At 40.9% G+C, this 15,023-nt stretch overlaps 1 protein-coding gene across 1 annotated transcript; it reads left to right on the forward strand.

The window, feature by feature from the left end:
- The first annotated feature begins 589 nt into the window (after positions 1–589).
- LOC118380602 (tumor necrosis factor ligand superfamily member 14-like) lies at positions 590–3,971 on the forward strand. Its single transcript, XM_035767584.2, has 4 exons — positions 590–1,236; positions 2,602–2,635; positions 2,813–2,899; positions 3,090–3,971. The coding sequence occupies exons 1-4, from the start codon at positions 1,036–1,038 to the stop codon at positions 3,482–3,484; spliced, it is 717 nt and encodes a 238-aa protein (XP_035623477.2). The 5' UTR covers positions 590–1,035; the 3' UTR covers positions 3,485–3,971.
- Positions 3,972–15,023: the final 11,052 nt, after the last annotated feature.

Raw genomic sequence — 15,023 nt, forward strand, 5'->3', positions numbered from 1 at the left:
GGTCATTTTTTAGAACACACCTTAGAGAGCATGCTGAAGCTATATATGGACACCCCTGCTGTGTACCTTTTATCCACTTCCTGACATAGTAAACCCCAATCCATCTCCAAGTACCAAGCAGAGACACATTTTTCCAGTCTTTGGTATGACTTGACTGGGGATCGAACTCCCAACCTTCCAATGTCAGGGAGGGCAAAGCATGATCTTGACAAAGCATGATCTTGACAAAGCATGATCTTGACAAAGCATGATCTTGACAAAGCATGATCTTGACAAAGCATGATCTTGACAAAGCATGTGGTAAAAAACAATACCATGAAAAGTCTTAAGAACACAATAATAACAATACAATGAACCATATGTTGTTGTTTTTACTTGAAGCTGCACTGTAAAGGAACATGAATATATTGGTCTTATCATGATTTTATTGTTTTTGCTGGTAGAGTAGATAGCAGACCACTCTCTACCAGATCATATACTCATCATGAGAGTTGGTGAGAGTGAGTGAGAGGAAGTGTGAACAGAGAGACACATTATTGCGAAACTCCATGTATGCTGTAGTAGGCTAGAGTAGGAGGGTGTATGTAGTGTAGTGGGGAGGTGATCATACTCAGTGCATGGCCACTCTATAAGATGCTCATTTGCTTTTGCTTCGCTCTTTCTGACTGATTGAAACTTAACACCAGAGGTAACTGTTCTCTCTCTGTCAAGATTTATTTTGGTTAAGACACGTTTTGCTTTCTGTGACTGCTCTTTGGGGAGGTGGTCGTTTATGTGAAGGATTTCCACATTTCTCATATCTGGAAGTGGAATTTGTTTCTTCCACTACTTTTTGTCTTGTCTTGTCTGCAGACAAGACAACCTGAGGAGTCATACTGTACAACCCACACTAGTGCTTGATCTTGCTCTGGGAAATCTCTCTGTGTCTCTCGTTGTGTGCCGGGACCCCTGGTGCGTGGACCTCGCTCAGGTACTACTTGACTACCTCTTGGAGGATCCTTTTTCAGTTCCTTATATTCTCTTATCGGAGAGATCATGGCTGAGGGTGGTGTCCCGTACCCCTCCGTGTTCATGGTGGATAGCCATGCAGCCTACCCACCGCTGCCCCCCAAACCGAGACCTCCTGGTCGGGGTGGTGTGGCCCAAAGCCTGCTGTTCTTGCTGGTTGGTCTGGCTTTGTGTGGCTTGGCCATAGAGGCCTGCTTCATCTACCACCTCTACTCCAAACAGGGATCTGTGAGTATTATCACCACGAGGTGGCTGTCTACCCGTCTCCATCTCTGTTCTGTCTCCCTCAACACCTGAGAGTCTCTCTTCACACATCTCTCTCTCTCACACATCTAGTAACAACTATGTATTCTTTCTACTGTGTTCTTTCATCTCTCACTGTTTTATTTTACCCAATCTCTGTCTTGCTCTCAACCCCACAATGTGTACACTATTCTCAGAAACATCTTTTGTTCATTCCAAAACAAAAGTGAATACATTTCCAGTGTCATTAGTTGATGTGTTCTTTCTCTCTCAAAAATAATCTACAACCCATTTGCATCATCATATGGGAAATAATTGCTTGATTTGATTTACTTCATAGTCGCAGTCGACAAGACTGAAATTATGCCGAATGCACAGTTACATTAAGACAATACTTTAAAAACCCAAGATACTACATTAAAATAATAAATCATTATTTAAAAAGTCACATTTTGTTATCCAATCTCTATGTATTTTGTACAATGTAGTAATTTACTGTTGTCTTTTTGCATTTGTTCCTTTCCTCCATTTGATGATGGCATTATCCTGGTTCAGAATAGAGTAATGTGTGGTGATATGTCACTTGGAATATTGGAACCTTGCTACAATTGGTTGTTTTGTTAGACTCTAATTGTGAAATAATTTTCCAAGTCTATAGGGAATAGAAACAAATATTAATTTCCGAGTTACCAGTGCATTATTCAGTTTTTTTTGTTTTTTTGTCATGTCAATTTTGTTTTACGTACAAACAGGTCTCATGACAACATAGTGAAGTTCTGTCATAGTCAGCAGTTTCTGTCCAAAGTTTGAGTTGGGATTCCCCTTGATATATGCATTTAACAGTTTTATTCATTCTTCTACATTTGGCAACAGTTGAGATGGAGAAGTTTATCAGAATTGGGCATCATTTCGGAGAATATGAATGTTCCGTGACGTACCAGGGGCCAGCATTCCGTGTTCCACAGAATTTGTTTGTTGGTCAGGTGTTTGTGGTTATGTTGAGCTTCATGTGACATCATTTCCCCTGACCCAATCTGGTGGCAAGTGTGCGATGGTTTATTGGAAGAGGATAGAGCTAACCTAGTCTCGCTGCATGCACATGTACTGACGGGAAGACGGGGGTGGGGTGGTCTGGGGTGGGATGGGTGATCTACTTGGCTTAATTAACAGAAACCATAAGCAGTTCTGTTTATCTTTCCTGCATATCATCTAATAAAATGTAAAGGTCACATTGCTGAAGGCCCAAAGAACCACTTAAATAGGAGCAAATGAACATTCTCACACATACCTGTACTGTATTACCACAAACCTCTCTGTTCACTATGATGAAATCTCTATTCCCAACTGCAGGCGGAGTCAGGGTCAGCTAGTATGAGTATCCAAGGTATGTCGCAGACTATTTCTCCTTCTCTTGTTCAAACACTGTGACAAAATGACAAGGGACTCATCTTTGGTAGAAGATCCCGACTGAGTATTTTATACACATTTGATAAATGCATTTCTGAATCATTCACCTTCTAAAATGTGCATCACTTCAACATAAACTTTGTTCCCAAAACAGACCATGAGGAATTTCCGAAGGAGGTTCCCCCAACTTCAAGACCAAACCCTATTGTGTTGCCTTCAAAACCTGTTGCACATTTGACAGGTAAAACCATTGTCACCAGGCCATTTCAACTACACACAACCCTTTATATTAATATTTGGTCATGACAGAAGAGGGTGAAATAGAAGTATGTAGTAGTACATCAGATAGTATGGTGTTTGAAATAGTACATGAAGATAAATTCAAATGACAGAAAACTTTTCCCACATATTGTCCTGTATTTGTTCTCCAGCTGGACCTCAAGCACCCCATGGAGATGGAGTCATGGTATGGAACATGCAGGCAGAACCAATCCTCCATGAAATGGAGTACAGAGCTGGGAAGCTTGTCATCCAGAAGGAAGGCTACTACTACGTCTACTCTAAGATCTTCTACAGTGAGGTCGATGTTGCGTTCACACACTCGGTCTGCAGAACTACTCCACGGTACCTTGGGAAGGACATTGAACTCCTTAAGTCCAGGAGATATCACCCCAAGTTTGGGAAAATGATGTCCACATCAAACAGCTACCTGGGAGGGGTGTTCCACCTCTTTGAAGATGACTCCCTCTTTGTCAAAGTGAAAAATGTCACTCAAGTTCGGATACAATATTCCACAGAGAACGTGTTTGGTATCTATATGATATAATACGGGTTGATGATGAAGATACTTTTTTTTAGATAGCTGGCTGATTATCATTGGTTTTAAGGCATAATAATACTGTAGGCCAATTTACACCCTCATTTTCTTTAAACAAATCCTTGCATCAAGATGCATTTCGATGAGTGGAAAATGTACTGTTGAAGAAAAAGCCCCTTTATAATAAAGCCATAATAACGTTTGCCATGTGGCATACACTAGGCTACAGATGAGCAGAGGCATTTTTAGGATTTCCACACATGGGGATTTTTTTTAGCAGGGTCGTAAAAGAATCCGCCTTTTAAAAAATGCATGTCATGCAGTTCTACGTCATTTACATACATACCCAAAGACATTAGTTGAATCTTTTAATTACCACACAACTGACTGAAATGGCTGGCTACTCTGACACTGACCAACTGAGATCAATCTGGTCTTGAATTCAAACAAACAATAGCCCAGGCCAATGAAGCGACACACAATATTCAATATTCAGAGGAAATATATATATATATATATATATATATATATATATATATATATATATATATATATATATATATATATATACAGTATATACTGTATATCATCGGTTACAGTAGGTTACTAAATAAAACGTTGAGTGGCACACTGACTCACCTGATGATGAAGATGAAGCCATAGGCTTCTCACGGTGAGGGCTGATGCGCTAGCTGTGGCAATAGCCTATCTCAAGATGAGATACTTTGAAAAAACAGTGCTGCTGTTAGCTAAAATTTGGGAGTTGTTAAGAATTTTTTTTTATTGGTTCTAAAGACTGATTAGTCTTCTCTTTTCACCAGTAGGCATTTGTTTTCCAAACAGTGTGTTTTTCCCACAATTTCATTTTGAAATCTACAATCCATAGATCCATAGTTGGCAGTTCCCATTCAAGTCAGAACTGGCATCCATTGCTAGTGTAACCATGAGTTTAACAGTCAAATTCCCAGGGTAAGAGGTTACAAAACACTTCAATGGAGTATATATCTATGGCCAAAAAGCAACAAGCTGTAGCCTATTTGGGGCGCATGACCTTCCTGACTGTAGGCATACCAGTAACTGCCAAAATAAAGGAAACACATGAGTAACCAAGGGATACAGTATGTTATGGTATGGGGTGCATTTTCCTGGCATGGTTTATATCCACATGTATAATCTAAGGAGCATTGAAGCTGTTCTGGCAGCTCATGGTGGCAGCACCCTTTTAAGACACTTTTTGTTGGTGTTTGCTTAATTTTGGAAGACATCTGTATGTGCTTGTGATAAAACTTAATTAATAGTTTTTTTTAAAATAAACAATTTATCCTCTGTGGCTGAATTATGCTCTCTGGTGTATTTTGAACTTTGAGAGCCGGCGCCTGTGGTTGGATAAAAAAATATATATATAAAATACAAAGTATTATTATTTTTTGCCTCTTGGGCCCAGTCCTTGACTCACACAATTGACCAGTCCTATTTATTTATTATGCAGTTATTTTTTAAAATTATTAATCAACTACCCAATCAAGACAGGGGACCCCCTAGCTCCTCCTCCCCCCATCTGATGATTAGTAGAGCGGCAGCAGGCAGCAGCTAGACTCATTGAGAGCAGGGTCCTGAGTCTTCCTGTGATTGAGTATTGAGTGAAAAAGTATAAAATATATGCTACAGATATAATATATATATATAAAATATAATATATACAGTATATATTTCCTTAATAATTAAACATTTATTTAAAAAACAAAAAAATGAATTGCTGCCTCTTGGGCCCCCAATGGGCCTGGACACAGATGTTTCAGCCCCGGTAAACCCCTGCATTAATCCGGCCCTGTTGCTAAGGTAAATCATAAAATTGGATAAAATTATAATGTATGGATTGATTTAGCTTTGTAGAATAAAACCATTTTTTATCAGTTTTGGTGGTGAAAGTGCTGAATAACAGTGTTACTTCTCTTTTGTAAGTAGTGATGTTATTGATGGGGGTTTTGGTCACACATTATGTTGATAGTCTGCCAACAAGAACAAAAGAACTGTATGAACATTACTTCTGTATGCTAGGGTTCAATGCATATTTACAGACATCAGCTCTTTATTATCTTACTTGTATGTTATATTGACCTGATTAAAAAAAAATATATATATATATAATAGTATAAGGAAATACATAATATAGATATAGAGAAAAATATTTAGATATTTAGATAATTCAATATATTGACAAGTAGATATATTCTATGTTTTTGAAACGATTTAAGAATACCTGATATTCAGGTCAATTGCATGTAAACCACTGCATAGTGTTTTCATTTCGTTCAAATTAACCTTTATTTAACCAGAAGGGCTCATTGAGATTAAAATCTCTTTTTCAAGAGCGCCCTGGCCAAGATAGGCAGCACCAAGTCATTACAAAAAATTACAGACAGACAATGTGAAAAACTACAAGGAATCTAGTAAAAACCATTGAATTCACAAGAGTATAACAAAGTTTAACAGGTCAGGGAATCAGCCTCAAAATCCTTCATCAGTGATTTAAAAACACCAATGTTTTTATGTGTTCATGATAAGGTCAAATGTTGGACTATCTATTTCCCTCTTTGTATACCCTCCATAACATGACCAAGTAATTAACTCATTTCAGTACCCTGGACATGTTGTATTTCACCTTTTGGTGTTTTATATTTATTTAACATTTTATACAAATGTAAAGTAGTCATTGTCCTCCATATTCTGATTAACAGGACTTATCAACTTCCATATATAGTGAGAAATAAAAAAAATATATATGTTTTTTTCTTCTTCTTGGACGCTAACGCAAGCAGTAGGCTATAGCTGTAACACATACTGTGTATTTTGTATATTCTATCCTGCAAATATTCAAATAAATACATTTTGAATTTTTTATCTTTCTTACGATTCTGTGTGAGCATTATTTGTTACTTTAATTGATCCACAAAAATATATGCATGCAGGCATGTAATCACAAACAGACATACAGAGTCATCGTGTAACTAAAGGGCTTCTGTGCTGGAATTGAGTCTAGAGCATGGCTTCAGTAGCAGCGGATGCTGCACCCACTCAGTTGCATTTTAGACAGTCAGCCTGCGACCACACGAGGTGAAAACCACTTCTCTTTTCACCGTCCCCCATCCCCACCAACCCCCTGCAATACAGTGAAGCATATAATCCCCCCTTATACAGTGTCTTTGCTCCATTTTACTGACATATAGAAAAAATAAGAGTAAGAGTAAGGTATGTGACCTGAGTATGTGACAGTATGTGACCTGAGTATATGACAGTATGTGACCTGAGTATATGACAGTATGTGACCTGAGTATATGACAGTATGTGACCTGAGTATATGACAGTATGTGACCTGAGTATATGACAGTATGTGACCTGTGTTCGCATAGAGATTGTTATCTTGATTCCCTGACCTGATTAACTTGTTTACTAGTGACAGAGGTGATAAGACTGCACTGTGCAGGTTTTAGAGCAATGCTAACCACATTTGATCACAACTTTGATATTACTTCCCTATCAAAAGTATCTGACCTCATTGATTGAAAACACGTAACAAAATGCATTTCCAATGTCTTTCCTAACCGGCTCTGCATTTCGTGTTGGATGTGTGTATTCTGTTTCCGTTCTGCAGGGCTCATTTGTAAAAGAGACCTGGATCTCAATATGAGTCCCTGTTAAAATAAAGGTTAAATTAAAAATGTATACCATGCAATCATATACATTCACACTCACATTATACAAATATTGTTCCTACAGTACCAGTCAAAAGTTTAGACACACCTACGCAATCAAGGGTTTTTCTTTATTTTGTAAAGAATTGTAGAATAATAGTGAAGACATCAAAACTATGAAAAAACACATATAGAATCATTTAGTGACCAGAAAAATTTCAAACAAATCAATTTGAGATTCTTCAAAGTAGCCACCCTTTGCCTTGATGACAGCTTTGCACACTCTTGGCATTCTTTCAACCAGTTCCAACAGTCCAACTCATCCCAAACCATCTCAATTGGGTTGAGGTCGGGTGATTGTGGAGGCCAGGTCTTCTGATGCAGCACTCCGTCACTCTCCTTCTTGATCAAATAACCCTTACCCTGGAGGTGTGTTGGGTCATTGTACTGTTAAAAACAAATGATAGTCCCATTAAGCTCAAACCAGATGGGATGGCGTATTGCTGCAGAATACTGTGGTATCCATGCAGGTTAAGTGTGCCTTGCATTCTAAATAAATGACAGACAGAGTCACCAGCAAAGCACCCCAACACCATCACACCTCCTCCTCCATGCTTCACGGTGGGAACCACACATGAAGTACTATGTGTCTCACAAAGACACAGCGGTTGGAACAACAACTAAAAATCTCCAAAGGACAGATTTCCACCGGTCTAATGTCCATTGCACATGTTTCTTGGCCCAAGCAAGGCACTGCTTTTTATATGTGTCCTTTTTCTTTGTGGCAATTTGACGATTAAGGCCTGATTCACGCAGTCTCCTCTTAACAGTTGATGTTGAGATGTGTCTGTTACTTGAACTCTGTGAAGCATTTATTTGGGCTGCAATCTGAGGTGCAGTTAATTGCAGATTTCTGAGGCCGGTGAACTTATCCTCTGCAGCAGAGGTAACTCTGGGTCTTCCTCTCCTGTGGGGGTCCTCGTGAGAACTAGTTTCATCATAGCGCTGATGGTTTTTGTGACTGCACTTGAAGAAACTTTCAAAGTTCTTGACATTTTCCGGATTGTCTTAAAGTAACTATAACAGACTACAAAGGGAAGCACAGCCGCGAGCTGCCCAGTGACACAAGCCTACCAGACAAGCTCAATTACTTCTGTGCTCGCTTCGAGGCAAGTAACACTGAAGCATGCATGAGAGCATCAGCTGTTCTGGATGACTGTGTGATCACGCTCTCCGTACCTGATGTGAGTAAGACCTTAAAACAGGTCAACATTCACAAGGCCGCAGGGCCAGACAGATTACCAGTATGTGTACTCCGAGCATGCGCTGACCGACTGGAAAGTGTCTTCATTGACATTTTCATCCTGTCCCTGACTGAGTCTGTAATACCAACCAATGTTTCAAGCAGACCACCATAGTCCTTGTGCCCAAGAACACCAAAGTAACCTGCCTAAATAACTACTGACCCGTAGCACTCACGTCTGAAACAATGAAGTGCTTTGAAAGCCTGGTCATGGCTCACATCAACACCATCATCCCAGAAACCCGAGACCCACTCCAATTTACATACCGCCCCAACAGATCCACAGATGATACAATCTCTATTACACTCAACACTGCCCTTTCCCACCTAGACAAAATTCTCACCTATGTGAGAATGCTATTCATTGACTACAGCTCAGCGTTCAACACCATAGTGCCCTCAAAGCTCATCACTAAGTTAAGGACCCTGGGACTAAACACCTCCCTCTGCAACTGGATCCTGGACTTCCTGACGAGCCGCCCCCAGGTGGTAAGGGTAGGTAACAACACATCCGCCACGCTGATCCTCAACACTGGGGCCCCTCAGGGGTGCATGCTCAGTCCCCTCCTGTACTCCCTGTTCACTCATGACTGCATGGCCAGGCACGGCTCCAACACCATCGTTAAGTTTGCCGATGACACAACAGTGGTAGGCCTGATCACCAACAATGAAGAGACAGCCTGTAGGGAGGAGGTCAGAGACCTGGCCGTGTGGTGCCAGGACAACAACCTCTCCCTCAACGTGATTAAGGCGAAGGAGATGATTGTGGACTACAGGAAAATGAGGAATGAGCATGCCACCATTCTCATCGATAGGGCTGCAGTGGAGCAGGTTGACAGTTTCAAGTTCCTTGGTGTCCACATCACCAACAAACTATCATGGTCCAAACACACTAAGACAGTCGTGAAGAGGGCACGACAAAGCCTATTCCCCCTCAGGAGACTGAAAAGATTCTCAAAAGGTTCTACAGCTGCACCATTGAGAGCATCCTGACTGGTTGCATCATTGCCTGGTATGGCAACTGCTCGGCCTCCGGCCTCAAGGCACTACAGAGAGTATTGCGTATGGCCCAGTACATCACTGGGGGTCAAGCTTCCTGCCATCCAGCACCTCTATACCAGGCGGTGTCAGAGGAAGGCTTTAAAAATTGTCAAAAACTCCAGCCACCTTAGTCACGGACTGTTCTCTCTGCTACCACCCGGCAAGCGGTACCGGAGCGCCAAGTCTAGGTCCAAAAAGCTTCTTAACAGCTTCTACCCCCAAGTCATAAGACTCCTGAACAGCTAATCAAAGGGCTACCCAGACCCCTCTTTTACGCTGCTGCTCATCTCTGTTTATTATCTATGCATGGTCACTTTAACTCTACCTACTGTACATATTACCTCAATTACCTCAACTAACCGTACATTGACTCTGTACCAAAACCCCCTGTATATGGCCTCGCTATTGTTATTTTACTGCTGCTGTTTAATTATTTGTTACTTTGTCTATTTTTTTCTTAAAACTTCTTAAAGCATTGTTGGTTAAAGGGCTTGTAAGTAAGCATTTCACTGTAAGGTATACCTGTATTCGGCGCATGTGACAAATAAAATTTGACTTGACTGTCATTTCTCTTTGCTTATTTGAGCTGTTCTTGCTATAATATGGACTTGGTCTTTTACCAAATAGGGCTATATTCTGTATACCAACTCTACCTTGTCACAACACAACTGACTGGCTTAAACACATTAAGAAGGGAATACATTCCACAAATTCACGTTTAACAAGGCACACCTGTTAATTCAAATGCAATCCAGATGACTACCTCATTAAGCTGGTTGAGAGAATCACAAGAGTTTGCAAAGCTGTCATCAAGGCAAAGGGTGGCTACTTTGAAAGATCTCAAATATAAAATATATTTTGATTTGTTTAACACATTTTTGGTTACTACATGATTCCATATGTGTTATTACCCTTGAATGAGTAGGTGTTGGTTGTGACTGGTACTGTATATGTTCATACAAAACTTTCAATCACTCATTCACATACACTCGCACTCTCAAGTGAAGTTTTTTTTGTAGTCCTGAGAACATCTTTGTGTCTTTGTCTTGCTCTTTCCTCTCACCTCTGTCCTATTCTAAGAAGCAGCTCTTTGAGGTCTCCCCCGGTGCAGGCGTATGTTGTATATTAGTAAACTGAAGAGGAAGTGGAGGTGGGGGTTCTGGGTGCTGGCTGGGGGCGATGCAAGCAGCTCAGTATATCTGTTGTTTCGCTGATTCATGGCCTTTCTCTCTCTGGAAGTTTCCAACCCATGTACTGGGGACAAATTTACGAACCAAGTAGGGTGCGTGTGAAGGGGTTTAGATGAACCCACCCCCCTCAGTAATCATCTCTACAATGATCCAAATGTTTGTTTAATCAAACACACTTGTGTCACTGTTCTGGTATGAACTTGGCTGGTGTTTCTACAGGTGTAATTTCAATCATAAGAATGTCTATTCTGTGAACATAAAGTCCCAAATGGCATCACATTCCCTATATAATGCACTACTTTTGACCATAGGGCTCTGGTCAAAAATAGTGCACTATATATAGGAAATAGGGTGTGATTTGGGACACATACTGACTTAGGCCTCAGTTTAAAACAGCATGTTGAGACATGTCATAATGTTACAGTGTACGACTGTGTACGACTGTGTCCATACTTGAGTCATCACCACATCTTCAACCTTCAGTGGTCTAACCAGGAAAGACAGAGATGACTGTATGAGATGCAGTTGGATTTTCCAGTTCTTACTGTTCTTGACTTCTTATCCTGTCCTTAATGGCTCATCTAAGCATGTTGAAAATGTAGGCCTGTAGCAAGCAGCCATTTCATTTGAAGTCATCAACCAACCATGAAGTGGAACATTTATGAAGGAATATCTATACAATAGGCCTATAGCAGTTTTAAGAGGCAACACGTTCAGATTTGTCCATTAGTTTTATGGATCATGTGTTTCCTACAACCTTTGGAAATACCTGGGTTGAGAAAGTTCTTGTTTTGAGTAATGTCAGTGAGAAATGTTGTGAGACCCCAGAGAATAAATGTTGTGAGACCCCAGAGAATAAATGTTGTGAGACCCCAGAGAATAAATGTTGTGAGACCCCAGAGAATAAATGTTGTGAGACCCCAGAGAATAAATGTTGTGAGACCCCAGAGAATAAATGTTGTGAGACCCCAGAGAATAAATGTTGTGAGACCCCAGAGAATAAATGTGGTCCTACTTAAAGCTAAACACTGCTCCCTGGTGTCTCCTTCAAATACAACAGCATCTTATTCTATATGGAACCAAACAGAGACTGGATCGTTGTATCCAATTTGTTGGCACATATTCCATTTGAGTTAATGTGTACAGTAAAATATATTTATTTAGTTAAATATGAACAAAGAAGTAATGCACATTGATTGCATATTGAGGTACCGAACCCTAATATGGTCCAGGGGCCCTGTACTGTTTGGGCTGACCCTGTAAAACAACACATTTCACTGCACCTATCCTGTGAATGTGACAATAAAAAATAAAACAACTGTGTGTGTGTGCGGGGGTGGGGGGGGGTCCTCAACTTTCAACATTTCACTTGAAACTACTGCTAAGTTTCAAAATAAAGGAAACCCTAACATTAAGTGTCTTAATAGGACGTTGGACCACCACAAGCTGCTAAAGCCGCCAGAACAGCTTCAATGTGCCTAGACATAGTGTCTGAAACTCTGCTGGAGGGATGCCACACCATTCTTCTACAATAAATTCCGTCATTTTGTGTTCTGTTTGGTGGTGGTGGAAAACGCTTTCTCAGGCGCTGCTCCAGAATCTCCATAAGTGTTCAATTGGATTGAGATCTGGTGACACACACACACACACACACACACACACACACACACACACACACACACACACACACACACACACACACACACACGCACGCACGCACGCAGGCACACACACACACACACACACACACACACACACACACACACACACACACACACACACACACACACACACACACACACACACACACACACACACACACACACACACTTTGAGACCCCTCTTTCAAAGTCACTGTGATCTCTTTGTCTAGCCAGGGTAGCCAAAATAATGTTCAACTAGGCATTTTATACATGACCCTAAGCATGATGGGATGTTTTAATTGCTTACCTAACTCAGGATCCACCTGTGTGGAAGCACCTGCTTTCAATATACTTTGTATCCCTCATTTACTCCAGTGTTTCCTTTATTCTGTCAGTTACCTATACATGCCATGATGAATGTGTTCCACACTGTTAGATATATATGCGAGTATCATTTCACAGTTGGGTTGCATGATTTCATATCTCCAGAAACATTGTCATGCGAATTATGAATTCTGGATAATCATATTTGTATGTTTCAATATCATTTTCCATTGACTGGGAGAGAGAGCGTTAGAAAGAAAGAGCACTAGAAAGGAAAGAGAGAAAGAGAGATAAGAGCAAATAAACATTTTGAGGAAACTGTCATGATGACGTCTTAGTGTGTGGAAATAAGAAGCAGAGGCAACGCGGACTGCATCCGTACTGAAACACACAAAACACTCTCTCTCTCGTGTGGACATGCCCATACCTCCTGTCTTTAACCTCACATCTGGTAATGGAAAGTCATCACATTAAGAAACGTGGTCTAGGCTTCCTCATGAAACCTCTCCAAGGAGTGGGTGGACGCTAGCCTCTGATCTCTGTTTACGTGGGACAGCATTCTGGATAAACTCAGAGCGTAATCGGAATCTATGGTTTTAACAGCTAATGTTACAATGATTAGAAAGACGTAAGGTTATCGTTGAAATGGAAAAAAAAACTATTAAAACCCCAACGTCTGGAAAAAATGTGTGTTGTGTCTGGGTTGTGATGAGTCATGCTGTGCTACACAACACTTTCTCTCCCTCCTGCAAGGATATAAGTAGAGAATATCACTGATTTGATGTGTTGTGTGATACCTCTGTGACAGTTCACAATATAAGCCAATATAAGATCTTCTTTACTTAGCTCTCAGCCTCTGGAGGGTCTGTTCCTCGACAGCGTAGTTAAAGGAAGGGCCCTTGAATGTATTATTCAACCAACACACTGAAAGGACCTCCTACTTTCACTTGATCTCTGAGGTCTCATGTTTCAGTAAGTCACGCAACTATACAGATGTAGGATCTTAATTTGAGCCAGTTCGTTACAGCAGGAAATGAATCCCTTAGCACCAGGAAATGTGAATTATTATGTGTTTTATAATTAATAGACATTTTTGTAGGGGTACAAGGCATTCGGAAAGAATTCAGACCCCCTGACTTTTTTCACATTCATCAAATGTTTGTCTCATCAATCTACACACAATACCCCATAATGACAGAGCGAAAACAGGTTTTTAGAAATTTCAGAAAATGTATTAATAATACAGAAATACCGTATTTACATAAGTATTCAGACCCTTTGGTATGAGACTCTCATCATTCTTCAATGGAAGAAGTTTGGAACCACCAAGCCTCTTCCTAGAGCTAGCCACCCGACCAAACTGAGCAATCAGGGGAGAAGGACCTTCTTCAGGGAGGTGACCAAGAATCCGATGGTCACCCTGACAGAGCTCCAGAGTTCCACTGTAGAGATGGGAGAACCTTCCAGAAGGACAACCATCTCTGTAGCACTCCACCAATCACGCCTTTATGGTAGAGTGACCAGACGGAAGCCAATCCTCAGTAAAAGACACATGACAGCCCACTTGGAGTTTGCCAAAAGGCACTCTCAGACCATGAAAAACAAGAGTGTCTGGTCTGATGAAACCAAGATTGAACTATTTGGCCTGAATGCCATGCGTTCCGTCTGGAGGAAACCTGACACCATCCCTACGGTGAAGCATGGTGGTGGCAGCATCACGCTGTGAGGATGTTTTTCAGCGGCAGGCACTGGGAAACTAGTCAGGATCGAGGGAAAGATGAACAGAGCAAAGTACAGAGAGATTCCTGATGAAAACCTGCTCAGGACCTCAGACTGGGACGAAGGTTCAATGACCCTAAGCACACAGCCAAGACAACGCAGGAGTGGCTTCGGACAAGTCTCTGAATGTCCTTGAGTGGCCCAGCCAGAGCCTGGACTTGAATCCGATCTAATGTCTCTGGAGAGACCTAAAAATAGCTGTGCACCGATGCTCCCCATCCAACCTGACAGAGCTTGAGAGAATCTGCAGAGAAGAATGGGAGAAACTCCCCAAATACAGGTGTGCCAAGCTTGTAGCGTCATACCCAAGACTCGAGACTGTAATCGCTGCCAAAGGTGTTTCAACAAAGTACTGAGTAAAGGGTCTGAATACTTATGTAAATGTCATATTTCCGTTTCTTAAAAAAAACAAAAAACATTTGCAAACATTTCTAAAAACGTATTTTTGCTTTCTCATTATGGGGTATTGTTTATAGATTGATGAGGGGAAATGTCACATTCTGACCTTAGTTCCTTTGTTTTGTCTTTTGTTTTTAGTATGGTCAGGGCATGAGTTGGGTGGGTTGTCTATGTTAG

This window comes from Oncorhynchus keta, chromosome 5 (genome assembly GCF_023373465.1).
Source record: "Oncorhynchus keta strain PuntledgeMale-10-30-2019 chromosome 5, Oket_V2, whole genome shotgun sequence".
Taxonomy (NCBI): domain Eukaryota; kingdom Metazoa; phylum Chordata; class Actinopteri; order Salmoniformes; family Salmonidae; genus Oncorhynchus; species Oncorhynchus keta.

Bases quoted from the DNA above. Each gene is read 5' to 3' on its own strand.
- LOC118380602 (XM_035767584.2), top strand. From the start codon at position 1,036: ATGGCTGAGGGTGGTGTCCCGTACCCCTCCGTGTTCATGGTGGATAGC. The intron at 2,636-2,812 runs GTATGTCGCAGA...TTCCCAAAACAG, and splicing joins AGCTAGTATGAGTATCCAAG to ACCATGAGGAATTTCCGAAG. The intron at 2,900-3,089 runs GTAAAACCATTG...TTTGTTCTCCAG, and splicing joins ACCTGTTGCACATTTGACAG to CTGGACCTCAAGCACCCCAT.